Here is a 26066-nt window from a genome sequence, read left to right on the forward strand (position 1 = left end):
TCAACTGCATGTAGATGTTCTTGAGTTACAGTCTGTCAACTGTTCAAAGTAATAACCCAGGAATGTAGTGATCACAGTGATAGATTGAATGTGAAAGAGAAATGAATAAGTGAACTACAGAAAATGTATGCTGCAAGAACATTGTCATTCTTCTCTCTGAAATGGACATAACTTTTCATGTGTACTCATCGGCCCAGCAACTAGGTTTTCACAGGTTTTTGCATATGATTACAACCATTTCTCTATTTAGCTCTCTCTGATCAGCATCACACAGCGCCTTCCTTGACAAACCCACACTGCTAAATATAAAGAGAGCAAACCATGACCACTAAACTATGACAAACAAGTGACCTAATGTTAAGTTCCTCAGCCTTTCATTTCATACACTGTGCACTGGAAAAAGTCAAACTTAACCAATTACTTAATTAGTGTTATTATGCAAGTTGAGTGGACTTTAAAAGGACGAGAATTTGAGCCAATGTGTTAGTGTCTTTAATAAGCAAACTGCTTGAAGTCAGTTGTATTTGAACAAACTTGTTGAGTAAAATTACAAATGAATGTTTGCTCAAAATAACTAAAAACCACACCAATCATCATCATTATCATTATTCCAGCATGATCTCTTGCAGGTTGATTTTCAGAATGGTTTGTTTCAATACCTGTGAATTTGCATGTACTTTAGAAAAAATGTATATTATCTATGCTTGTGTAGCTTAAGATTAATCAACCAATCAAACAATCCAATCTGTTAGTAGTTTGACTTATTTCACACATTACTGTTATGGCTGTTCCAGTTAATATGATTTAGGCAGTCTCAGTAATCAATCTTCCCTACCCCAAAAGTCATTCTGAATGCAGGTTGCGTGTGATTAAACGTTCCAATTGTTGGATATCCTAACTCTGTCTGGATTCCAATAGGAAATAAACATCACTTTGCAAGCCAACATAATGTGACTTGCAGGCTTGATGTGGCCTGTAAACCAGGAGTTTCAGACCACTGTGTTAGGGTGTAACTAGGCCCTCAAAGGCTTTAAGATATATGTAATGTGTGTCATAATGAGTTTAATTTTAAAGACAACATATTCACTTAGGTGCTCACTTGGTGAAGGCTAGAGTACTCAAAACCATTCAATACAACAATCATGTCTCTGTCGCAAACAAATACAGTCATGAGTGTTAATTATAATTCATTCTAAAAGCAAGGCACTCAACGTATGCAAAAAGGTAGAAACATTTTTTATTCTGTGAACGGCATATTTTTTGGAATTAATTGAATTCCATCTGGTTATTGGGACAGACATGAACGCCATTTTGGACATGCGGACAAATCAAATAAGAACAACTACAATCCACATGTAACAAAGGCTCTCCATCATATACTCTCTGATTACAACCTCATCAATGCCTGGCGAGCACATAATCCTGATGCAAAATAGTACACTTTCTATTCACAGGCATAAATCAACCTCACTAATCAATGTCATACTATTATCTACAACTGTTTTCTTCAATCAAGAAAGATACATAGTAGTTTGTCTGATCACAACACCTACTACTGCCAGTGACACATTTCAGAATCTCCTAATTGTAAGTAGGCCTTCAAAGATAGGCATAAGGCCTTATGATATACTGTAGATATGAGAATTAATAAAGGGAGAAGATTACAATCATGAAAAAGAAAGCAAATAGAGCAGGTCGTGATGAAAATAAGAGCAACATCTAGGCCTAACTACAGAATGTACACATGTAAGATGCAGAGGATACAGAGGGTTTTATATCTATGGAAGGCCCAGCTCATGACCACATCCTGTTCAGCTCACAGTTCTTTCTGGTAGGGAGAGGAGGGTGCCTTCTGGGCGTCAAAATGTGATCTTGTCATACAGAGTCTGCGGCTACATGTGACAGATAATCAAGAAGAAACTGTTTCAGCATCAAGAAAGGTAGTGACTCTTCTCAAAGTAGACTACATAGTCTTCCATTCAATCACAGGCATTTTACCATTATGATCATTTATATCTTACCTTGTTCAATCTTGGGATAACTAGATCATTGACAGTTTCATAGATGGATATTGGGTTTACATGACTGTTTGATCTTGTCTGGAATCAAAATACAGCCCATTACAATACAGTACATACAGCTTTAACACATTCAGATAAATAATAATGGCAATGCATACTTACATCGCTACTTCTTGTGTTGTCCATAACATCAGCATATATTGTGTTGTCAGTTAGATCTTCTGTGTTTTATAAGAACAAAATATCAACCAATCAGAAACATTTTATACAGGATATCAACAAACATACCCAGGAATTAAGGAGGGGTCTCACTCTTTTTCTAATTTCTAGCAAATCCCCCCCAAAATCATATCAGCTGAAGAATACTTCTAGAACCACCTGAAATTTCTTTTTAAGTATAGTGGAGGCCCCTAAGCTGTACATACCTGTGTTACTTCGGCCCCTGCAGTAGCACACTGCCACTGCTACAGTGAGGATCAGCACCACAGCTCCTCCCACTGATACTCTGATGTAGATGGTAAACCACACCAGTCCTGTCACATATTGTACAACACACATGATTAGACTATACAATATGATAAAGACTAAATGGCTCTATATCATATACATCCAATGTGAGCACATGCATTACATATTATATTTGACAACATTATCGTATAAGCACACTGACAAGTGTGTGGAAGGGATTATTATGATATGTAGGTACCTGGGGTGGTTGTGTGATTACTACACTTTACTGTCGTAGAGGCAGTTTTCCAACTGACTAGGTTGGAGGCGTTGCACTTTACACTGATGTTTCCCTCTGCTGGTGAGAGAGAGAAGTGAATCTGCTGGGCGTCCCCGTAGATCTCATTGTCTCTCTCCCAGGTGTAGGTAATGTTGGAGTAGCAGGACACGTTGCACACCAGCCGTACCGTACAGGAGTGGTTGGCCAATAGCTTGATGTCTGTCTGGATCGCCACCTTGGATACAGGCTCTGACCAACCAGGAGAGAGACAGAGACTCGTAATGAGTCTTCTAAATTAACCCTACCATAGCCATACCACCAGGAGAAAGATGACTTGAACATGTGATGGATATTTAACAAAGCATGGTGAGTAAGGTCAGTATAAAACCACAATACCTGTGTTATAGTTTAAAGATCATCAGGGTTATGGATATAAATAAGAATGATATCAAAATAGGATGCAAAAATGGTGATAACAGCCTACCGTGGACCTTCAGAGTGATGGTCTTACTGGCAATCTGACCTTTGTCCTCTTCGCCTGTCAGTAGAAAATCCCCTGAGTCTTGCAGTGTCAGTTCTCTGACTGTTAAACTGAAGTTTTTGGTGTTCATCTTTAGTCTCCCCTCAAACTGGGATCCAGGTGAATATACAACTTCTGAGTTGAATTCTGCAATATCCTTTCCCATGTACTTCCACTCCAAGGATTTGAAATGTCCCCTCTCTAAGCCTGCCAGCAGCTCCACGGAGTCCCCCACTCTCTTGTTGATGATCAGATGAACACCTAAACCTGAAACACACAAATACACACGTTATTCTGACATCAGTCAATGGTTGCACACTATATTACAATGATCTTATTACTGTGTAATTATTCATTTAAGTACGATGTAGCAAGTGATGTAATTACTCATTGTTACACTCTAATACTTGTTACAATGTGACTGTAATACTTGTTACAGTGTGCCTACATGAATATTTACACAATAATACACTACAATGCAAAGTCCTACCTAATCAATAATAGATTATAATGGATTGGATTTATATAGCGCATTTCCAGATTTAATTTATGCTGTATGTGGAACTTTGCATATTTTCACTTTATAGCTATATGTATCTGAGTGTGTGGGTCCTATTTTCACTTCATTAAAGTCCCCTCCTCCCCCACATTCAGTAGAACAGGATGAGATGACAGGAAAAGAGAAGTGGGGTGGATCTGATAAGCCCTCCTCAGCACATAAGTACAACTCCCACTGTGTTTAATGTTTAATTATTCACCAGAAATGCATCATATACTGCATTGACAACATTATAATTACATATCAGTCTGAAGTATTGTTTTATAAACCCTTGCACCAAAAAATGTCAATCATGAATTAAGAAAAAAAATACAGTTACAGTTCATTGATGTATTAAAGACGTAACTGCAGTTATCCTAGTCTGGCAATGTATCATATTATGTAATAGAAACAGTAATTTGATACAGTCCCATATCGCCTTAAGTTTAATGAATGACAGCCATTAGGCACAGGGTCTTAAGATCTGTTGGGTTCTAGAAGTACTGCAACAGCTGCTGACCCAACCACACCATTGGCACTCATTCAAAACTGCAGAATACATTTACGTCATTTAACAGACGCTCTCATCCAGAGCGACTTAGTGAGTGCATACATTTCAGACATTTTTTTCCCGTACTGGTCCCCCGTGGGAGTCGAACCCACAACTCTGGTGTTGCAAACACCATGCTCTACCAACTGAGCCACACATACATCATGATATGTTCCTGACTATAGGTATTATGTGGGTGTTATCAAACAGTAATAAAGCAAACGTTTCGAGATATCCAACCAATCACTGATGACTAGGCATTCTTACAGGCAACACACACCACGTAAAAACCAACAAGGAAGTTAGAGAAAGCTGACAGTTTTCCTTACTTTATCATGCAAGCAAGCACATGCAATAGATCCTGTTTGGGGATGATTCTTCCCTCTTCGTTTCACATTAGAATAAGGAGACTGTTGAAAAGACCCTAAGCAGCCAACTGACTAAAGTCAGTAAGTGTTTATCCATTTAGGCAAGACAGAATGTGTCCTGTTTGGTTCCAAACGCAAAGTGAAAAACTCTCCAACTTCTCGGCCAAGTTTAATAGTGTAGCGGTGAAGGAAAAATGCTCTGTTAGATACATTGGGATGTGAACTGGACCAACACATGACATGCGAACTTGTGGCTCTGAAGGCCATTAGGAATGATCACTCCAGGACAAAGTTCCTGGATAGAGAGACTATGAGGACCCTGGCAACATCTCTGATACAGGGCCACTATGACTATGCTTGTATCTCATGATTCAGTGGCTTAACAAAAAATCTGAAGGACAAACTTCCAGCGGCCCAAAACAAACTAAAGTGCCAGTTTCCAGACGATCTGGTGGTGGTGCAGATTAAACTGTTGATGGTTTTGGAAGTGATACCTGTCTGGTTATTTTAATTTCATTAGAGACTCTCATAGCCATCACACCAGAGCCAGTGTTGCCAATATGAGACCGCTGCTCTATAGGAGCATGGCTGGAAAAAGCTCTTTCCTTATCGCTGGTGCAGAGGAATGGAATGGTGTACCAAACCATATAAAATCTATCAATACACTAGGGAGTTTTAAGATAAATCTTAAGAAATGGTTTATGTGCAAAATGCTTTAAAACTGTGCAAGTATAATTGTTTCAATGAACGTTACTTGGTAATCTATTTTTCCTCCCTATTGATGAGATGTATTTGAGATGTATTTTGTTTTCATGTTATCTTGTGTACACTGTATTTTTGTTTTATTGTATATTCAAGAGGACCACAATGGGGATACGTTTTTAAACTTGTTTGTGTCATCCTCGTTGATGGTTCTACTGTGTTTAAAATGTTCAAATGAATAAAAATAGTTACAGAACTTACCATAGTGGAGGTTGGAGAGAAGGAGAAGTAGTATTCCCTGTTTTGAGAAGCAGGACATCTCTTTAAGGTGATGACCATTTCCTCTGGCTGTATGTCCTTGTCTTTCACTGTCACTGATGGCTAGCAGTTGACTATCCAAAACACACAGAGAAGATAGAGCAGAGACTTCCTTTTGATGAGGGCTGCTGTTCTATAAAATAATTCCTGTATGTTAGCTGAAAAAGAAGTCACATTCTACCCCTTCACTCAGCTTGAGAGTTAGAAAATGAGGCGTGTTTGTGTTTGGGGTCTGTCACTGTGTTGATCAGTCTGATGGTGGTGGTTTTGGAGCATGTGTTTCCTAGCTGCTGCTGGTTGTGTGGTAAATGGTCATGGTGTTTCACAGATACCAGTGGCTTTGTTATTTTGTGAGTAGACCACTCAATGTTGCAGAGAAAGAGAAAGGAGGGAGATAGACAGCTTGGGGGAAGAGAGAGTGAGACAGAGAGTGAGATTGAGACAGACAGAGAGAGAAAGAAAGAAAGAGAGAGGGGGAGAGAGAGAGAGGGTTAGAGAGAGCGAGAGAGGGCAAAAATGTTATAACACTGTCCGTGCAGTTTCATCTTGGCTTCATATGCCTGCAGAAGTGTTTGCATGACTTCTTCTGCATGCTCATATGTCAGTGTGACTGAGGGACATTTTCGGAAGGTAATGGGTCCCAGGTTACTGATAGAGGCCCCCCTTCTATGTTTCAGATAACATCTCTTGGTGATGCCACTTCCTGTGACTGTTTCTCAGGAGCAGTGACAATGACCTGGCTGCCAGCTGTCTGTCTAACCACATAGACATAAACACAGACACAGAACCCCCCTAACTGGAACAGTGACCTTCCAGACCATGCTGGGACACTGAAAATAGCAGTCAGAGTCATACACCACTAATGCCATTAATCGTTATGACCTGTCTGTAGGATGAGGAGGCAATATGGGAGAACTGGTAGTCATTCGTACGTAGGTTACTAGCTCCTCAGAACTCCTGCAGAGTATATGACATCATAAAACTGAGAAGAACTGTTCTTTCCAGGCACACTCTTCCCCCAAAAGTCATTCTGAAAATCTCAATGGGTCTTCAGCTGATGGGGTACGGCTTTTGAACTTTGCTCAGGGAACTTTGCTCATTTAATACATTTACAACAAAACAATTCAATACACAATACAAAGCAGATACAATTGCTGGAGCTACAGATAAGATGCATCTTCATTTCACCATGCCGAGACCATGCCGACTGGTAGTCCATGGATCCGGAAGACATGCTGCACCAGGAGCTGGTCTGTCTCTTTGGCAGAGGGTAGTTTGGGGAGAGGAATGAAGTGGGCGGCTTTGGAAAAACGATCCACCACAGTCAGGATGGCAGTGTTGCCATCAGATGGGGGAATACCCGTGACCAAGTCCAGGGAGATGTGACCAGGGACGGTGAGGGACAGGAAGATGTTGGAGGAGACCAGCCGGAGCTTGTCAAGGAGTCTTGTTTTGTGCATAAACCGTGCAAGCGGCAACGAATGCAGAGATGTCAGGGACCATGGTAGACCACCAGAAGCGTTGTCGCACAAAAGCCAGGGTTCAACGGGAGCCCGGGTGGCAGGCCAGTCTGGATGAGTCAGGCACAAACATCCGGTTATCTTGACCCCTCCCCCCGGATGGGAACTCTGCGCCTCCCGGACATGCTTCCTTATACATCAGCTGAGTGACATCGCCAGGCATGAGTTGGGAAGGATGGTCTCGGTCTCCGAGTTAATAGCCGTGGGGCTATAGCGGTGAGACAGCGCATCCGGCCTGACATTCTTGGATCCCGGCCAATATGAGATGGAGAAGTTGAACCGTGTGAACAGCAGGGCCCATCTAGCTTGCCTGGAGTTGAGGCGTTTCGTGGTGCGGAGATACTCCAAGTTTAAAAGGCAATTACAGATGGCGCCGAAGAACATGGCTGACATTTTACATTCTCCCAACCAATTGTGCAATTTTGTTACTTTTCTTGCTTTTTGTGTAACTTCTTTTTTAACTTATTGTGCACAATTTTGCTGCTACCGCCTCTTATGACCGAAAATAACTTCTGGACATCAGAAAAGTGATTACTCACCGCGGACTGGAAGAAACTTTTTCCTTTAACGAGTCCGATGAGAAGGATATCCTGCTTCACTGGAACAGGCCCAGATCCACACCTTTTGCGTGAAGACGCCGGAAAAGGGACACAGATCGGGGATCCTTCTGAGACTCCGTAGGCGAGCAAATAAACTCCCAATGCCCTCCAATCTTCTTGCTAACGTGCATTAAAATTGATTACCAACTATGAAGATTATGCTACCAATGGGACATTAAAAACTGTAACATCTTATGTTTCACCGAGACGTGGCTGAACGAAGAAACGGACAATATAGAGCTGGCGGGATTTTCCATGCACCAGCAGAACAGAGATGCTACCTCTGGTAAGATGAGGGGTGGGTGAGTGTGTTATTTGTCAATAACAGCTGGTGCGTGATGTCGAATATTAAAGAAATCTCAAGGTATTGCTCGCCTGAGGAAGAGTACCTTATGATTAGCTGTCGACCACACTATCTACCAAGAGAGTTCTCATTTGTATTATTTGTAGACGTCTATTTACCACCACAAAGCGAAGCTGGCACTAAGACCGCTCTCAACCAACTCAAGGCCATAAGCAAAAGAAGAAAATGCTCACCCACCCAGAAGCAGCGCTCCTAGTGGCCGGGGACTTTAATGCAGGCAAACTTAAATCAGTTTTACCAAATTTTTACCAGCATGTCACATGTGCAACCAGGGAAAAAAATCCTAGACCACCTTTACTCCACACACAGAGCTGCACAAAGCTCTCCCCCACCCTCCATTTGGCAAATCTGACCACAATTACATCCTCCTGATTCCTGCTTACAAGCAAAAACTAAAGCAGGAAGTACCAGTGACTCGCTCAATACAGAAGTGGTCAGATGATGCGGATGCTACAGGATTGTTCTGCTAGCACAGACTGGAAAATGTTCCGGGATTCATCCAATGGCATTGAGGAATACATCACCTCAGTCATTGGCTTCATCAATAAGTGCATCGATGACGTCATCCCCACAGTGACTGTACGTACATATCCCAACAGGAAGCCATGGATTATAGGCAACATCCGTATTGAGCTAAAGGCTAAGGCTACAGCTTTTAAGTAGCGGGAGACGAATCCGGATGCTTATAAGAAATCCCATTACGCCCTCAGATGAACCATCAAACAAGCAAAGAGTCAATAAAGGATTAAGATTGAATCCTACTACACCGGCTCTGACGCTTGTCGGATGTGGCAGGGCTTGAAAACTATTACGGACTACCAAGGGAAACCCAGATGCGAGCTGCCCATTGACGCAAGCCTAATAGATGAGCTAAATGCCTTTTATGCTCGCAACGAGCGTTGAAGCATGCATGAGAGCACCAGCTGTTCGGGATTACTGTGATAACGCTCTAAGTAGCCGATGTGAACAAAACCTTTAAACAGGTCAACATTCACAAAGCCGCTGGGCCAGACGGGTTTCCAGGACGTGTACTCAAAGCATGCGTGGACCAACTGTAAGGTGTCTTCACTGACATTTCCAACCTCTCCCTGTCTGAGTCTGTAATACCTACATGTTTCAAGCAGACCACCATAGTCCCTGTGCCCAAAGAAGCGAAGGTAACATGCCTAAATAACCGCCCCATAGCACTCTCATTGGTAGCCATGAAGTGCCTTGAAATGCTGGTCATGGCTCACATCAACAGCATCCTCCCGGACACCCTAGACCCACTCCAATTCGCATACCGCCCCAACAGATGACGCAATCTCAATCGCACTCCACACTACCCTTTCTCACCTGGACAAAAGGAACACCTATGTGAGAATGCTGTTCATCGACTAAGAGCTCAGCGTTCAACACCATAGTGCCCACGAAGCTCATCACTAAGCTAAGGATTCTGGGACTAACCACCTCCATCTGCAACTGGATCCTGGACTTCCTGACGGGCCGCCACCAGGTGGTAAGAGAAGGCACCAACACGTCTGCCACGCTGATCCTTAACACTGGGGCCCCTCAGGGGTGTGTACTTAGTTCCATCCTGTATTCCCTGTTCACCCATGACTGTGTGGGCAAACACGACTCCAAAACCATCATTAAGTTTGCTGACGACACAACAGTGGTAGGCCTGATCACCGACAACAATGACAAGGCCTATAGGCTGGAGGTCAGAGAACTGGCGTTGTGGTGCCAGGACAACAACCTCTTCCTCAACGTGATCAAGACAAATGAGATGATCATGGAATACAGGAAAAAGCGGGCCGATCAGGCCCCCCATTAACATCGACGGGGCTGTAGTGGATCGAGAGTTTCAAGTTCCTTGGTGTCCACATCACCAATGAACTATCATGGTCCAAACATACCAAGACAGTCGTGAAGAGGGCACGACAAAAGCTTTCCCCCCTCAGGAGACTGAAAAGATTTGGCATGGGTCCCCAGATCCTCAAAAGGTTCTACAGCTGCACCATCGAGAGCATCCTGACCTGTTGCATCACTGCCTGGTATGGCAACTGCTCGGCATCTGACCGTAAGGTGCTACAGAGGGTAGTGTGAACGGCCCAGTACATCACTGGTGCCAAGCTTCCTGCCATCCAGGACCTATGTAATAGGCGGTGTCAGAGGAAAGCCCATAAAATTGTCAGAGACACCAGTCACCCAAGTTATAGACTGTTATCTCTGCTATCACATGGGAAGTGGTACCGGAGCACCAAGTCTGGGACCAAAAGGCTCCTCAACAGCTTCTACCTCCAAGCCATTAGACTGATGAACAATTCACAAATATCGCAACCGGACAATTTACATTGACACCCCCCCCTCTTGTACACTGCTGCTTCTCGTTTGTTTGTTACCTATGCATAGTCACTTTGCCCCCACCTACATGTACAGATTACCTCAACTAGCCTGTACACTGACTCGGTTCCGGTGACCCCGGTATATAGCCTCGTTATTGTTATTCTTATTGTGATACTTTTTATTTTAGCCTACTTGGAAAAAAAATATTCTTCTTGAACTGCACAGTTGGTTAAGGGCTTGTAAGTAAGCATTTGACGGTAAAGTCTACACTTGTTGTATTCGGCGCATGTGGCAAATAAAGTTTGATTTGATTTTTGTAGTCGGTACATCCAATGAACGAATGAGCCGACCCTTGAGGCCAGTGCCTAAATTCCGCCAAAGCCATCTTTACTGCGAGAAGCTCACGATTCCCTACATCGTAATTTCTCTCTGTGGCGTTGAGGGGGTGGGAGAAGAAGGTGCAAAGATGTAGCTTTAGGTCCAGGGCAGAACGCTGGGACAGGACCGCACCCACTCCTACATCAGAAGCATCGGCCTCCACCATGATCTGACAGGAAGGGTCAGCATGAACCAAGATGGGACGAGTGGTGAAGTGTCAGGGGACCACGTGAATGGAACCTTGGGAGAGGTGAGTGCTGACAGGGGGGAAGCCAGGGTGACGATAAGTTGGTAAACCCCAGGAAACTTTGCATCTGCACCCTGGATGTAGGCTGGGGCCAATTTACTACCACTCTCACCTTCCCGGGATCCATCTAGACACTCCCAGCGGGGATGATGTATCCCAGAAAGGGGATGGTGTAGCAATGCAACTCACACTTCTATGCCTTAACAGCTAACAGCTGATTCTCCAGGGGGCGTTGAAGAACCTGTCGGACATGGAGCACATGTTCTTGGGGGGAGTGGGAGAAGACGAGGATGTCATCAATGTAAACGAAGACGAACCGGTTCAACATGCCGCGGAGAACATCATTTACCAGAGCCTGGAACACAGCAGGGGCATTAGTGAGGCCAAATGGCATGACCAAATACTCGTAGTGGCTACTGGCCATGCTGAAGGTGATCTTCCACTCATCCCCTTCCTGTATCCGCATTTGGTGGTAGGCGTTCTGTAGATCCAGCTCGGAAAACATGGTGGCCCCCTGGAGCGGCTCGAAGTCCGAGGAGATGAGAGGTAGCGGATAGCGGTTCTTCACCGTTATTTCATTGAGTCCCCAGTAGTCGATGCACGGGCTCAGGGTCTTGTCCTTCTTCTCCACAAAGAAGAACCCTGTGCCAGCGGGACCAGACAATGGATGGATAAACCTGCAGCTAGGTAGTCCCCAATGTAGGTCTCCATAGCCTTGGTCTCCGGTCTCGACAGCGAGTACAGTCGTCCCCCGGCGCGCAGGGTTGCTAGGGATAAGGTCAATCCCACAGTCATATGGTCAGTGCGGTGGGAGCGAAGTGGCCCGTGCCTTGTTGAACACCTCCCTAAGGTCCTGGTACTCCGCGGGAATGACGGAGAGGTCCGGGGGACCTTCCAAGCCCCAGGAAGATTTCCCGGGGCAGGTTGCGCTGACTTCAGACAATGGGCATGGCATCGCGGTTCCAGCCCATGATGGTACCAGTAGACCAGCTGAGAGACTTGAGCAGAAATTGAATAGTCTCACTGTGATTCCCTGACACAGGGAGTGATATGAGTGACCCGGCCAATGGAGCACACGTCCAGCGCTCTAACATCTATGGGAATGGAGAGAGGCTGAGTGGGGCTGTTCAGCTCGGAAGCCAGGGTAGCGTCCAAAAAGCTCTCATAGACCCCAGTCAATGAGGACCCGGAGAGATTTAGACTGATATCCCCACAGCAGAATGTCATGAAAAGGGGTGCGAGCAAGGAAAGCTGAAAAGTTCTCCATATGGCCCACCGGAGTACTCGCCCCTACCGGTGAGCCTGGTCTTTTTAAAGGACAAGAAGACACAAAATGACCAAGTGTCCCGCAATACAGACAACTCTTAGTGTTGATCCTGTATTGCCATTCCGCTGGCGACCGCCCAGCTCTGCTTAGATGCATAGGCTCAGAAAGCGGTGACTCAGCTAACTTTGGCGACTCTCCAGGGAAGTCGGGAAGCCTCGGTTCTATCGGCAACGGGACCGTCGGGGACTTCCGGGATGACTCTGAGATAAGGTGGAATCCCTGGACGTGCGAGTGAAATCGAATTTCCTCTCCCTCCGTCATTCCCGTAATTGCCCACTGACTCGGATGGTCAAAGCGATGAGAGAATCGAGATCCTTAGGTAACTCCCGAGCAGCAAGCTCATCCTTGACCTCCTCCGAGACACCGTGCAGGAACATATAGAACAGCGCTTCCTGGTTCCAAGCACTCTCCGCTGCCAACATGAAGAAATCCAACACATAGTCTGCCACACTGAAGGGAGTCCTGCCAAAGCTGGATTTGCTACTGGGCAGCTTCTCTCCTAGAGAACGGGGCATCAAAAACCACTTCTTCACCTCTCCCACGAACCCCTCCAGACTAACGCATACAGCCGGCTGTTGTTCCCATACTGCGGTGGCCCAGGTGAGAGCCCTCCCGGACATCAGCGTAATGAGGTAGGCTATCTTGGAGCAATCCGAGGGGAAGGAGAAGGGCTGAAGCTCGAAGAAGAGGGCACGCTAAGCTAGAAACGCCTGACAGGTGCTCGGCTCTCCATTGAAGCGTTCCGGGGGAGGTAAGCGGGGCTCCCGAGAAGGTGGAGTGACCGATGAGATGACGCTTTTAACTTGTTATGTCTTGGGAGCGGTATTTCGACATCTGGATGAGAAGCGTGCCCAAAGTAAACTGCCTGTTACTCAGGCCCAGAAGCTAGGATATGCATATAATTCGTAGATTTGGATAGAATCCACTCGAAAGTTTCCAAAACTGTTAAAATAATGTCTGAGTTTAACAGAACTGATATGGCAGGCGAAAACCTGAGGAAAATCCATCCAGGAAGTGGGATATTTTTGATGTGTGTAGTTTTCAATTGAATGCCTACACAGTATGCAATGGGTTAGGACCCAGATTGCAGTTCCTGTGGCTTCCACCAAATGTCAACAGTCTTTAGACATTGTTTCATGCTTGTTTTCTGAAAAATTAGGAAGAATGAGACCATTTTGTAAGTGGACTGTAGAATGAAGTAGAGTTGGTTTGCGCGCTATTGTCCGGTTGAAATATTATCGATTATTCAGACAATAGACAACTTGGGGATTAATTATAAACATCAATTAGGTTGTAAAAAAAGGATGATCGAGCAGTAGTGAGGGCTCTTCGATATTGCACGGTACTGTCTTTCCAAGCTAGTCGGAAGATGTTTTGTGGAGCGCCATTTCCTTTCCAATATTCTGGAAGCTTGCGTCAGGGCTCGGGTATTTTCTGTATACCAGGTGTCACATCCTGACCAGTAAAGGGGTCATTTTGTTATTGTAGTTGGTCAGGACGTGGCAGGGGTGTGTTTGTTTTGTGTGTTTCGGGGTTTTTGGTTTATGTTCTATGTTTTCTATTTCTATGTGGGTTTTCTAGTTTGTCTATTTCTATGTTAGTTTTGGTAACGACCTCCAATTAGAAGCAGCTGGTTGTTGTTGCTTCTAATTGGAGGCCATATTTAAGTTGGTTTATTTTCTCTTGTGTTTGTGGGTGGTTGTTTCTTTGTATAGCTGTGTAGCCTTACAGGACTGTCGTTCGTGTTCTTGTTTTGTTTAGTGTTCACGTTTATAAAAATATAAGTATGGACACTTACCACGCTGCGTATTGGTCCGATATTTCTTACTCCTCAGAAGACGAAGCTTATGACACCAGGGAGCAATTTTATTTTTGTTTTTAGCGATGCGACTACATCTAGGGTATTACACAAGTTTAAATTTAGATCCTCAGTTAGGTGGTTAACTGATATTTGTATTCCGATGTCCTTGGGTAGGTGGAGGGAGTCTGGAAGGGCATCTAGGAATCTTGTGGTTGTCAGAGAATTTATAGCACAGCGTTTGATGATCCTTGGTTGGGGTCTGAGCAGATTATTTGTTGCGATTGCAAATGTTATAAAATGGTGGTCCGATAATCCAGGATTATTTAGACCCACAATATTTATTCCACAGGACAAAACTAGATCCAGGGTATGACTGTGGCAATGAGTAGGTCCAGAGACATGTTGGACAAAACCCATTGTGTCGATGATGGCTCCGAAGGCCTTTTGGAGTGGATCTGTGGACTTTTCCATGTGAATATTAAAGTCACCAAAAATTTGAATATTATCTGCAATGACTACAAGGTCCGATAGGAATTCAGGGAACTCAGTGAGGAACGCTGTATACGGCCCAGGAGGCCTGTAAACAGTAGATATAAAAAGGGATTGAGTATGTTCCATAGATTTAATGACAGAAGCTCAAAAGACAAAAATGCAGTTCTTATTATTTTTTTTAATTGAAATTTGCAGTCGTAAATGTTAGCAACACCTCTGCCTTTACGGGATGCGCGGGGGATATGGTCACTATTGTATCCAGGAGGAGAGGCCTCATTTAACACAGTAAATTCATCAGGCTTGAACCATGTTTCAGTCAGGCCAATCACATCAAGATTATGATCAGTGATTAGTTCATTGACTATGACTACCTTGGAAGTGAGGAATCTAACATTAAGTAGCCCTATTTTGAAATGTGAGATCACAATCTCTTTCAATAATGACAGGAATGGAGGAGGTCTTTATTCCAGTGAGATTGCTAAAGCGAACACTGCCATGTTTAGTTTTGCTCAACCTAGATTGAGGCACAGACACGGTCTCAATGGGGATAGCTGAGCATCATTGTCTGACTGTGCTAGTGGCAGACTTCACTAAGCTGGCAGGCTGGCTAACAGCTTGCTGTCTGGCCTGCACCCTATCTCATTGTGAAGCTAGAGGAGTTAGAGCACTGTCTATGTTAATAGATAAGATGAAAGCACCCCTCCAGCTAAAATGGAATCCGTCAATCCTCAGCAGGCCAAATTCTATCTTTTTGTTTTCAACCAGCGATTGAGTTGTGAGACTCTGCTGAGGAGCTCTTCACTCCCCCCAACTGGGAGGGGGCCATTGGTCACATAGCAACAACATAACCCCTCAGTCTACTGGGTCTGCCCTCTTATTCCTTCCTCTCTCTATGTTATCATAATAATACAGACATGGACCACTTCTGTATTGGTTCATATCAGTAGAAATCAAATCTAAATGTGGTTTACAGCAATATGGTGCATAGAGATTTTGTTAGAAAGTGTTGCTTTACATAATAAGAAGTGTATAGGAATGTTCAACATGTAAATGCATCGTTTCAACTCAGCAATACAGCCAGTAAAAGGAATATGTCCTTAAATGAAATTATATTTCAAAGAAATACAGTGACGTGGGGAATCATCACTTTATATGTTTTTGACATATGAGAATTAATACAACATAAATGAATACTACATACAAGGAAATAGTTAGCTAACAATATTCAAAATACAGATAAATACATTAATCATACTCACAGAGTAGCACATAAAGTGAAGTGTGCTCCATTCTGAGCCGGTGGTAAGTGACTGTCGACACCAGCGTGTCCTTGGGACCCCTACATTTCCTGTTGCACGAATGGGGCTTTGACAGAATTCGAAAGGTACAGATGCTTAAAGAGAAACAGAAAAAAATAGCATCTGATGTCATGTTCATCTCTACACAACTTAATCTTACTATAAAAGGAATCAACATTCTGTTCTTGAGCTACAGCACAAACAAGGTAGGTCTGTCAACTGTTCAAAGTAATAACCCAGCAATGTAGTGATCACAGTGACAGATTGAATGTAAAAGAGAAATTAAAAAGTGAACTATACAATATGTATGCTGAAATAACATTGTCAATGTTCTCTCTGTAAATGACATAATCCCTGCACACCTTTTCATGTGTACTCATCAGCCCAACAACTAGGTTTTCACAGGTTTTTGCATGACTACAACCATATCTCTATTTGACAGGTTCCCACAGCGCCTTCCTTCACAAAACCACTCTGCTAAATTTGAAGAGAGTAAACCATGACCACTAAACTATGACAAACAGGTGACCTAATGTGAAGTTCCTCAGCCTTTAAATTTCCTACAATGTTCACTGGAAAAAGTCAAACTTAACCAATTGCTTAATTAGTGTTATTATGCAAGTTGAGTGGACTTAAAAAGGACACGAATTTGAGCCAAAGTGTTAGTGTCTTTAGTAAGCAAACTCTGCTTGAAGTCAGTTGTATTTGAACAAGCTTGTTGAGTAAAATTACAAATTAATGTTTGCTCAAAATAACTCAAAACCACACCAAACATTATCATCGTTATTATTCCAGCATGATCTCTTGCTTGTTGATTTTCAGAATGCTTTGTTTCAATATCTGTGAATTTGCATGTACTTTAGAAAAAATGCATGTTATCTATGTGTGTGTAGCATAAGATTAATCAACGAATCAAACTAATCCAATCTGTTAGTAGTTCGACTTATTTCCCACTTTACTGTTATGGCTGTTCCTGTTAATATGATTTAATATGATTTAGTCTCAGTAATCAATCTTCCCTACCCTAACAGTCATTCTGAATGCAGGTTGCGTGTGAATAAAAGCTCCAATTGTTGGATATCCTAACTCTGTCTGGATTCCAATAGGAAATAAACATCACTTTGCAAGTCAACATAATGTGACTTGCAGGCTTGATGTGGCCTGTAAACCAGGAGTTTCAGACCACTGTGTTAGGGTGTAGCTAGGCCCTCAAAGGCTTTAAGATATATGTAATGTGTGTCATAATGAGTTTAATTTTAAAGACAACATATTCACTTAGGTACTCACTTGGTGAAGGCTAGAGTACTCAAAACCATTCAATACAACAATCTGTCGCAAACAAATACAGTCATGAGTGTTAATTATAATTCACTCTAAAAGCAAGGCACTCAACGTATGCAAAAAGGTAGAAACATTTTTCATTCTGTGAACGGCATATTTTTTGGAATTAATTGAATTCCATCTGGTTATTGGAACAGACATGAATGCCATTTTGGACATGCGGACAAATCAAATAAGAACAACTACAATCCACATGTAACGAAGTCTCTCCATCATATACTCTCTGATTACAACCTCATCAATGCCTGGCGAGCACATAATCCTAATGAAAAAGAGTACACTTTCTACTCACAGGCATAAATCAACCTCACTAATCAATGTTATACTATTTTGTACAATTATTTTCTTTAATCTAGAAAATAGAAATTTGACATATGAGCTTGTCTGATCACAACACCTACTACTGCCTATTACACATTTCAGAATCTCCTAATTGTAACTAGGCCCTCAAAGAAAGGCGTAAGGCTTTATGATATATTGTAGATATGAGAATCAATAAAGGGAGAAGGAAATAAATGTAAGCAAATAGTGTAGGTCGTGATGAAATTCAACAGTAACATCTCAGCCTATTTACGGAATATAGACGTGTAAGATGCAGAGCATGCAGAGGCCATATCTATGGAAGGCCCAGCCTATGACCACATCCTGTTCAGCTCAAAGTACTTTCTGGTAGGGAGACTGGGGGGCTTCTGGGCGTCCAAATGTGATCTTGTCACACAGAGTCTGCGGCTACATGTGACAGATAATCAAGAAGAAACTGTTTTAGCATCAAGAAAGGTAGTGACTATTCTCAAAGTAGACTACATAGTCTTCCATTCAATCACAGACATTTTACCATTATGACCATTTACATCTTACCTTGTTCAAACCTGGGATAACCAGATCATTGACAGTTTCATAGATGGATTTTGGGTTTATATGACTGTTTGATCTTGTCTGGAATCAAAATACAGCCCTTTAAAATACTGCACATACAGATTCCACACATTCAGATAAATAATAATGGCAATGCATACTTACATCTCTAATTCTTGTGTTGTCCATAACATTAGCATATATTGTGTTGTCAGTTAGATCTTCTGTGTTTTATAAGAACAAAAAATCAACCCATCAGATACATTTTATACAGAATATCAACAAACATACCAAGGAATTAATGAGGGGTCTCACACTTTTTCTAATTTCTAGCAAATCCCCCAAAAAATCAGCTGAAGAAAACTTCTAGAACCACCTGAAATGTCACTTTAAGTGTAGTGGAGACCCCTAAGCTGTACATACCTGTGTTACTTCGGCCCCTGCAGTAGCACACTGCCACAGCTACAGTGAGGATCAGCACCACAGCTCCTTCTACTGATACTCTGATGTAGATGGTAAACCACACCAGTCATGTCACATATTGTACAACACACATGATTAGACTATACAATATGATAAAGACTAAATGGCTCTATATCATATACATCCAATGTAATCACATGCATTACATATTATATTTGACAACATAAGCATATAAGCACACTGAAAGTGTATGGAAGGGATTATTATGTTATCTAGGTACCTGGGGTGGTTGTGTCATTACTACACTTTACTGTCGTAGAGGCAGTTTTCCAACTGACTAGGTTGGAGACGTTGCACTTTACACTGATGTTTAACTCTGCTGGTGAGAGAGAGAAGTGAATCTGCTGGGCGTCCCCGTAGATCTCATTGTCTCTCTCCCAGGTGTAGGTCATGTTGGGGTAGCAGGACACGTTGCACACCAGCCGTACCGTACAGGAGTGGTTGGCCAATAGCTTGATGTCTAAATGAATCCTACCATAGCCATACCACCAGGAGAAAAACGACTTGAAAATGTGATGGGTATTTAACAAAGCATGGTGAGTCAGGTCAGTGTAAAACCACAAAATCGGTGTTATAGTGTAAACATCAGCTATGGTTATGGATATAAATAAGAATGATATCAAAATAGGATGCAAAAATGGTGATAACAGCCTACCGTGGACCTTCAGAGTGATGGTCTTACTGCCAATCTGACCTCCTGTAAGTAGAAAATCTTGCAGTGTCAGTTCTTTGACTGTTAAACTGAAGTTTTTGGTGTTCATCTTTAGTCTCCCCTCGAACTGGGATCCAGGTGAATATACAACTTCTGAGTTTAATTCTTTAATATCCTTTCCCATATACTTCCACTCCAAGGATTTGAAATGTCCCCTCTCTAAGCCTGCCAGCAGCTCCACGGAGTCCCCCACTCTCTTGTTGATGATCAGAGGAACACCTAAACCTGAAACACACAAATACATACGTTATAAAGCGTAAATAAAATAAAAAATAAAACAATTCTGACATCAATGAGTGGTTGCACACTATATTACATTGATCTTATTACTGTGTAATTATTCATGTAGTATGATGTAGCAAGTGATGTAATTTCTCATTGTTACACTCTTGCTACAGTGTGACTGTAATACTTGTTACAGTGTGCCTATATGAATAATTATACAATAATAAACTGCAATGCAAGGTCCTACCTAATCAATAATAGATTATAATGGATTGGATTCATATAGGTCATTTCCAGGTTTCATTTATGCTGTACGTGGCACTTTACATATTTTCACTTTATATCTTTACGTATCTGAGTGTGTTGGTGCTTTTTCACTTCATTAAAGTCCACTCCTCCCCCACATTCAGTAGAACAGGATGAGATGACAGCAAAAGAGAAGTGGTGGTAGATCTGATAACCCCACCTCAGCTCACAAGTACAAATACCACTGTGTTTAATGTGTAATTATTCACCAGAAATGCATCATATACTGCATGGGCAACATTATAGTATCAGTCTGAAGTAATATTTTATAAACCCTTACACCAAAAAATGTCAGTAATGAAAAAATACAGTTACAGTTCATTGAAGAATTTAAGACATAACTGCAGTTATCCTAGTCTGACAATGTATCATATTATGTAATAGAAAAAATAATTTCATACAGTCCCATATCGTCATAAATTTAATGAATGACAGTTTTTAGGCACAGGGTCTTAAGATCTGTTGCGTTCTAGAAGCACTGCAACAGCTGCTGACCCAACCACACCATTGGCACTCATTCAAAACTGCAGAATACACACATCATGGTATGTTCCTGAATATAGGTATTATGTAGATGTTATCACACATTAATAAAGCAAACGTTTCGAGATATCCAACCTATCACTGATGACCAGGCATTCTACAGTCAACACACACCATGCAAAGACCAACAATGATGTTAGAGAAAGCTGACGGTTTTCCTTACTTTATCATGCAAGCAAGCACATGCAATCGATCCTGTTTGGGGATGATTCTACCCTCTTGGTTTCACATTAGAATAAGGAGACCGTTGAAACGACACTAAGCAGCCAACTGACTAAAGTCAGTAAGTAGTTATCCATTTAGGCAAGACAAAATGTATCCTGTTTGGTTCCAAACACAAAGTGAAAAACTCTCCAACTTCTCGGTCAAGTTTAATGGTGTAGCGGTGATGGAAAAATTCTCTGTTACACACATTTGGATTTCAACTGGACCAACACATGACATGCAAACTTGTGGCTCCGAAGGCCATTGGGAATGTTCACTCCAGGACAAAGTTCCTGGCATGGGTAGCCAAGTTCCTGGATAGAGAGACTATGATATCCTGGCAGAATCTCTGATACAGTGCCACTATGACTATGCTTGTATCTCATGGTTCAGTGGCATAACAAAAAATCTGAAGGACAAACTTCAAACGGCCCAAAACAAACTAATGAGAATTATACTCAAGCTCAGCCAAAGGGACGCACGTTGGTCCTAATCATTTCAGTGAACTGAACTGGCTTCCAGTTGATCTGATGGTGGTGCATATTAAACTGTTGATGGTTTTTAAAGTGATACATGACCTTTCCACCAATTACCTGTCTGATTATTTTAATTTCATTAGAGACTCTCATTGCCATCACACCAGAGCCAGTGTTGCCAATATGAGACCAATTCTCTATAGGTGTCATGCTTGCTCCCGCTCCCACTCCTTGGAGCTCGAAAGTACCAGGCTCTCCAGCATTACGCACTCCTGCCACCATTATTACGCAACCTGCCTTTCCCCCGTCACGCGCATCAGTAATTATTGGTCTCAGCTGGAGTCAATCACCTCCGTCATTACCTCCCCTGTATCTGTCTGGTTCCCCGCTCTATTCCCTGCTGCAGCATTGATTGTCATGTCCTTGTTTTCCTGTGTGCTGACGCTGTGCCTGTCTTGTTCCATGTCTGTTCTTCATTAAATGTTGAACTCACTGTATCTGCTTCTCGACTCCAGGTCGTTACAGAATGCTGCAGCCACCACATGAAGCATCGGGGAGTGCTGGCTTTCCTGTTGGTGGAGACGTCGGGTCCGGGTGCCGCCACCGATGGAACTGAGGGTGCCTAAGTCAGCTCCTTGGGCTGTCACGCCCTAGCTGGCTCGAGAGGTTTCTTTCCCCGGTTGGCTCGGAAGGCGCCCATCCCACATCAGGCCTCAGCCGGATCGTCAGGGTTTTACGCCCAGCCAGCTCGTCAGGCTGCTACGCCTCAGCCGGATCATCGGGCTCCCACGCCTCAGCGGGATTGAAAGGTTTTCACGCCCCAGACGGATTGTCGGGCTCCCATGCCTCTGCCGGTTCGTCAGGAGTTTATGCTCAGCCGGCTTGTCCAGCATCCGTGCCTCGGCCGGCCCGTCACGCTCGCCCAGATAGGAATGCCGGGTGACGCCCCTAGAGTGGGGGGTACTGTTACGCCTGTTCCCGCTCCCGCTCCCCCTCCCAGGCGCCTTCCCCAGCATTACACACTCCTGCCACCATCATTACGCACACCTGCCTTTCCCCCATCATGTGCATCAGTGATTATTGGACTCAGCTGGACTCAATCAACTCTATCATTTCCTCGCCTATATCTGTCTGGTTCCCTGCTCTATTCCCTGCTGCAGCATTGATTGTCATATGTCCTTATTTTCCCGTGTGCTGACACTGTGCCTGTCCTCTTTCATGTCTGTTCATTAAATGTTCAACTCCCTGTACCTGCTTCTCGACTCCAGTGTCGGTCGTTACGATAGGAGCATAGCTGGAAAAAGCTCTTTCCTTAACACTGGTGCAGTGGAATGGTGTACCAAACCATATACAATCCATCAATACACTACGGAGTTTTAAGATTAACCTTAAGAAATGGTTTATGAGCAAAATGCTTTAAAACTGCGCAAGAAAGTATAATTGTTACTATTTTATTCCTTTTATGGTTTCCTCCCTATTAATAAGATGTATTTGAGATGCATTTTGTTTTCATGTGTCATGACGCTAGCCGTTTCAGTGAATTGGCTAGCAGGGATGTGAACAAACCTACGGACCCTTTTTTCAGTTTACGCCTAAAATGACATACCCAAATATAACTGTCTGTAACTCAGGCCCTGAAGCAAGGGAATACATATTCTTGGTACCATGTGAAAGGAAACACTTTGAAGTTTGTGGAAATGTGAAAGGAATGCAGGAGAATATAACACAATAGATCTGGTAAAAGATAATACAAAGAAAAACAACCGTTCTTAATACACAAAAGGCCATCATGTATTATTCCAGCCTAGCTGCAATTTAGATTTTGGTCACTAGATGGCAGTAGTGTATGTGCAAAGTTTTAGACTGATCCAATGTACCATTGCAATTATGTTCAACATTTTGTAAAAAGACTGCCCTTATGTGCCTATTTGGTTTATTAATAACTTTTCATGTTCAAAACTGTGCACTCTCAAACAATAGCATGGTACTCTTTCACTGTAATAGCTGCTGTAAATTGGACAGTGCAGTTAGATTAACAAGAATTTAAGCTTTCTGCCAATATCAGATATGTCTATGTCCTGGGAAATGTTCTTGTAACTTGACCCACCGATCCTGAAGAAGTTTTTAACCTCCACATCATAAATTCCGTAAAGAGACTCCCTGGCCATGCTGTATGGAGAGAGAGAGTTTCACAGCAAGACAAAGGGATTCTCTGGCCCAATTCTACTACATCCCAGAATTTGAGAATGAAACAATATTTATATTTTGTAGAATGTGTAAACGGTCGGTGGAGAAGCCAGCTACGACCTGGTCCGTTTTGTTTCATGTTTGTGACCTCATGGATGACAATACAGCGACATTACCCTAACTCTGTTTACACAGGTGCCTCAGTTATGTATGAGGTTTGCTTCTAATTATTGTATAAAATGAATTGGTAAAGATTAAACTGTTTGTGAAATGATGTTATATGATGTTAGCTTTTAAAATGAGAAAATCGTCTTCCCTGAAAAGTTTAACTAAGTCAGTAGCCACGCCCAAGTGAATAGGCATTGGGTGGAAATATGAACCAACCCCTTTTCTACATTTCTATAAAAGCCCCCATGACCCAAAGTCACCTAAGTTCCAAATAACGGGAGGACTTGTCCTAATTCTAATTTCAACCCTACACGCCAGGAAACGTGAGAGCTTGCACCACACGTGAAATGGTATGAACTCTGATCTATTGATCACCTAAAGAAGAAGTGCATACTAAACTAGCATATATCAGACTGCAGCTGAACATATGTGTAAATCTAGTACGCGAACACTGACCGACGTGGACGAATCTCCAGAGTGAGATGAACCTCTCAGACCACGTGAGCACACGATGACCCGGAAGATTCCACAAAGGACGGGGAAAACCAGAGCATCACACCACCAGCTTCACGTAAATACAGTGCATTAGTTTTCCGAATGAGCGATCGTTAGTGGCATATGTATTTATGTTAGAATAGCTTCCCAGGTCAGATAAAGACCAATGTTCCTTAGCCTTCCTTCCCAAAACCCCTTCTCTTCTCTGAATCTATCGTGATATAACCAAACTGTTTTTGCTTAGCTCACTAGAGAATCTTCCCTATCCTCTCTAGGGTAGGGGGCAGTATTTGCACGGCCGGATAAAAAACGTACCCGATTTAATTGTGGTTATTACTACTGCCCAGAAACTAGAATATGCATATAATTATTGGCTTAGGATAGAAAACACCCTAAAGTTTCTAAAACTGTTTGAATGGTGTCTGTGAGTATAACAGAACTCATATGGCAGGCAAAAACCTGAGAAGATTCCTTACAGGAAGTGGCCTGTCTGACCATTTCTTGGGCTTCTACATTCTCTTTATTGAAAACTGAGGATCTCTGCTGTAACGTGACACTTCCTACGGCTCCCATAGGCTCTCAGAAGGCGGCAAAAAGCTGAATGATGTCTTTGCAGCCCCTGGCTGAAAAACATTAGCGCATTTGGTAAGTGGTCTATCAGAGGACAATGAGACTGAGGCGCGTGCACGAGGCGACACCATGTTTTTATTTTCTCTGTCTTTGAACGTAAACAGGGTTTCCCGGTCAGAATATTATCGCTTTTTTACGAGAAAAATGGCATAAAAATGGATTTTAAACAGCGGTTGACATGCTTCGAAGTACGGTAACGGAATATTTAGAAAGGTTTTGTCACCCTTCGTCACCCTTCAGATAGTGTCTTGAACGCACGAACAAAACAGAGGACATTTGAACATAACTATGGATTATTTTGAACCAAACCAACATTTGTTATTGAAGTAGAAGTCCTGGGAGTGCATTCTGACGAAGAACAGCAAAGGTAATCCAATTATTCTTATAGTAAATCTGACTTTGGTGAGGGCTAAACTTGGTGGGTGTCTAAATAGCTAGCCCGGGATGGCTGGGCTATCTACTCAGAATATTGCAAAATGTGTTTTCACCGAAAAGCTATTTTAAAATCGGACATAGCGATTGCATAAAGGAGTTTTGTATCTATAATTCTTAAAATAATTGTTATGTTTTTTGTGAACGTTTATCGTGAGTAATTTAGTAAATTCACCGGAAGTTTGCGGTGGGTATGCTAGTTCTGAACGTCACATGCTAATGTAAAAAGATGGTTTTTGATATAAATATGAACTTGATTGAACAAAACATGCATGTATTGTATAACATAATGTCCTAGGATTGTCATCTGATGAAGATCATCAAAGGTTAGTGCTGCATTTAGCTGTGGTTTGGGTTTATGTGACATTATATGCTAGCTTGAAAAATGGGTGTCTGATTATTTCTGGCTGGGTACTCTGCTGACATAATCTAATGTTTTGCTTTCGTTTTAAAGCCTTTTTGAAATCGGACAGTGTGGTTAGATTAACGAGAGTCTTGTCTTTAAAATGGTGTAAAATAGTCATATGTTTGAGAACTTGAAGTAATAGCATTTCTAAGGTATTTGAATAACGTGCCACAGGATTCCACTGGCTGTTACGTAGGTGGGACGATTTCGTCCCACCTACCCTAGAGAGGTTAAGCCAATTGGTGTATGAATGATTTATAGTAAAGACCACGTGACCACACGACGACTAACATACACTTACATATCTGTTCAATCTAACCCTGGAATGTAATGAAATTCCAAAGATCTGGAAATCAGCATTTGTCCTACCACTTTTAAAAGGGGGAGATCCAACTCTTTTAAATAATTATAGGCCAATCTCAAAGCTGTCACCCCTGGTGAAAATCTTGAAATCCCTTGTGAGTGAACAGCTAAAAAAGTTTTTATTTACTAACTCTATTTTATC

General features: G+C 42.5%; 1 protein-coding gene across 6 annotated transcripts; it reads right to left on the reverse strand.

Annotated features, from left to right (window-relative positions):
• Window positions 1-1215: 1215 nt before the first annotated feature.
• Window positions 1216-18828, reverse strand: LOC106609013 (natural killer cell receptor 2B4-like). 6 transcript variants are annotated; one of them, XM_045721783.1, is made up of 11 exons: window positions 18718-18828; window positions 18460-18518; window positions 18298-18375; window positions 18014-18168; window positions 16060-16193; window positions 3233-3535; window positions 2728-2997; window positions 2447-2554; window positions 2184-2242; window positions 2022-2099; window positions 1216-1892 (listed from the first exon to the last, which is right to left on the reverse strand). In XM_045721783.1, the coding sequence occupies exons 4-11, from the start codon at window positions 18040-18042 to the stop codon at window positions 1860-1862; spliced, it is 1014 nt and encodes a 337-aa protein (XP_045577739.1). In that variant the 5' UTR covers window positions 18043-18168; window positions 18298-18375; window positions 18460-18518; window positions 18718-18828; the 3' UTR covers window positions 1216-1859. The 6 variants fall into 6 exon arrangements, with proteins under 6 accessions (XP_045577739.1, XP_045577741.1, XP_014062810.2 ...); XM_045721785.1 differs by adding an exon at window positions 5688-5818 and having other exon boundaries at window positions 16060-18168; XM_014207335.2 differs by lacking the exons at window positions 18014-18168; window positions 18298-18375 and adding an exon at window positions 5688-5818.
• Window positions 18829-26066: the final 7238 nt, after the last annotated feature.

Source organism: Salmo salar, chromosome ssa07 (assembly GCF_905237065.1).
Source record: "Salmo salar chromosome ssa07, Ssal_v3.1, whole genome shotgun sequence".
Taxonomy (NCBI): domain Eukaryota; kingdom Metazoa; phylum Chordata; class Actinopteri; order Salmoniformes; family Salmonidae; genus Salmo; species Salmo salar.

What these genes read in the sequence shown, in the direction of transcription:
- LOC106609013 (XM_045721782.1), bottom strand. Translation starts at nt 16,276, where the DNA reads ATGTTGATTCCTTTTATAGTAAGATTAAGTTGTGTAGAGATGAACATG. An exon ending in TTCACTTTATGTGCTACTCT is followed by an intron (nt 3,536 to 16,059) that starts GTGAGTATGATT and finishes TGTGTGTTTCAG; the next exon opens with GTTTAGGTGTTCATCTGATC. An exon ending in TTATCCCAAGATTGAACAAG is followed by an intron (nt 1,893 to 2,021) that starts GTAAGATATAAA and finishes TGTCACATGTAG; the next exon opens with CCGCAGACTCTGTATGACAA.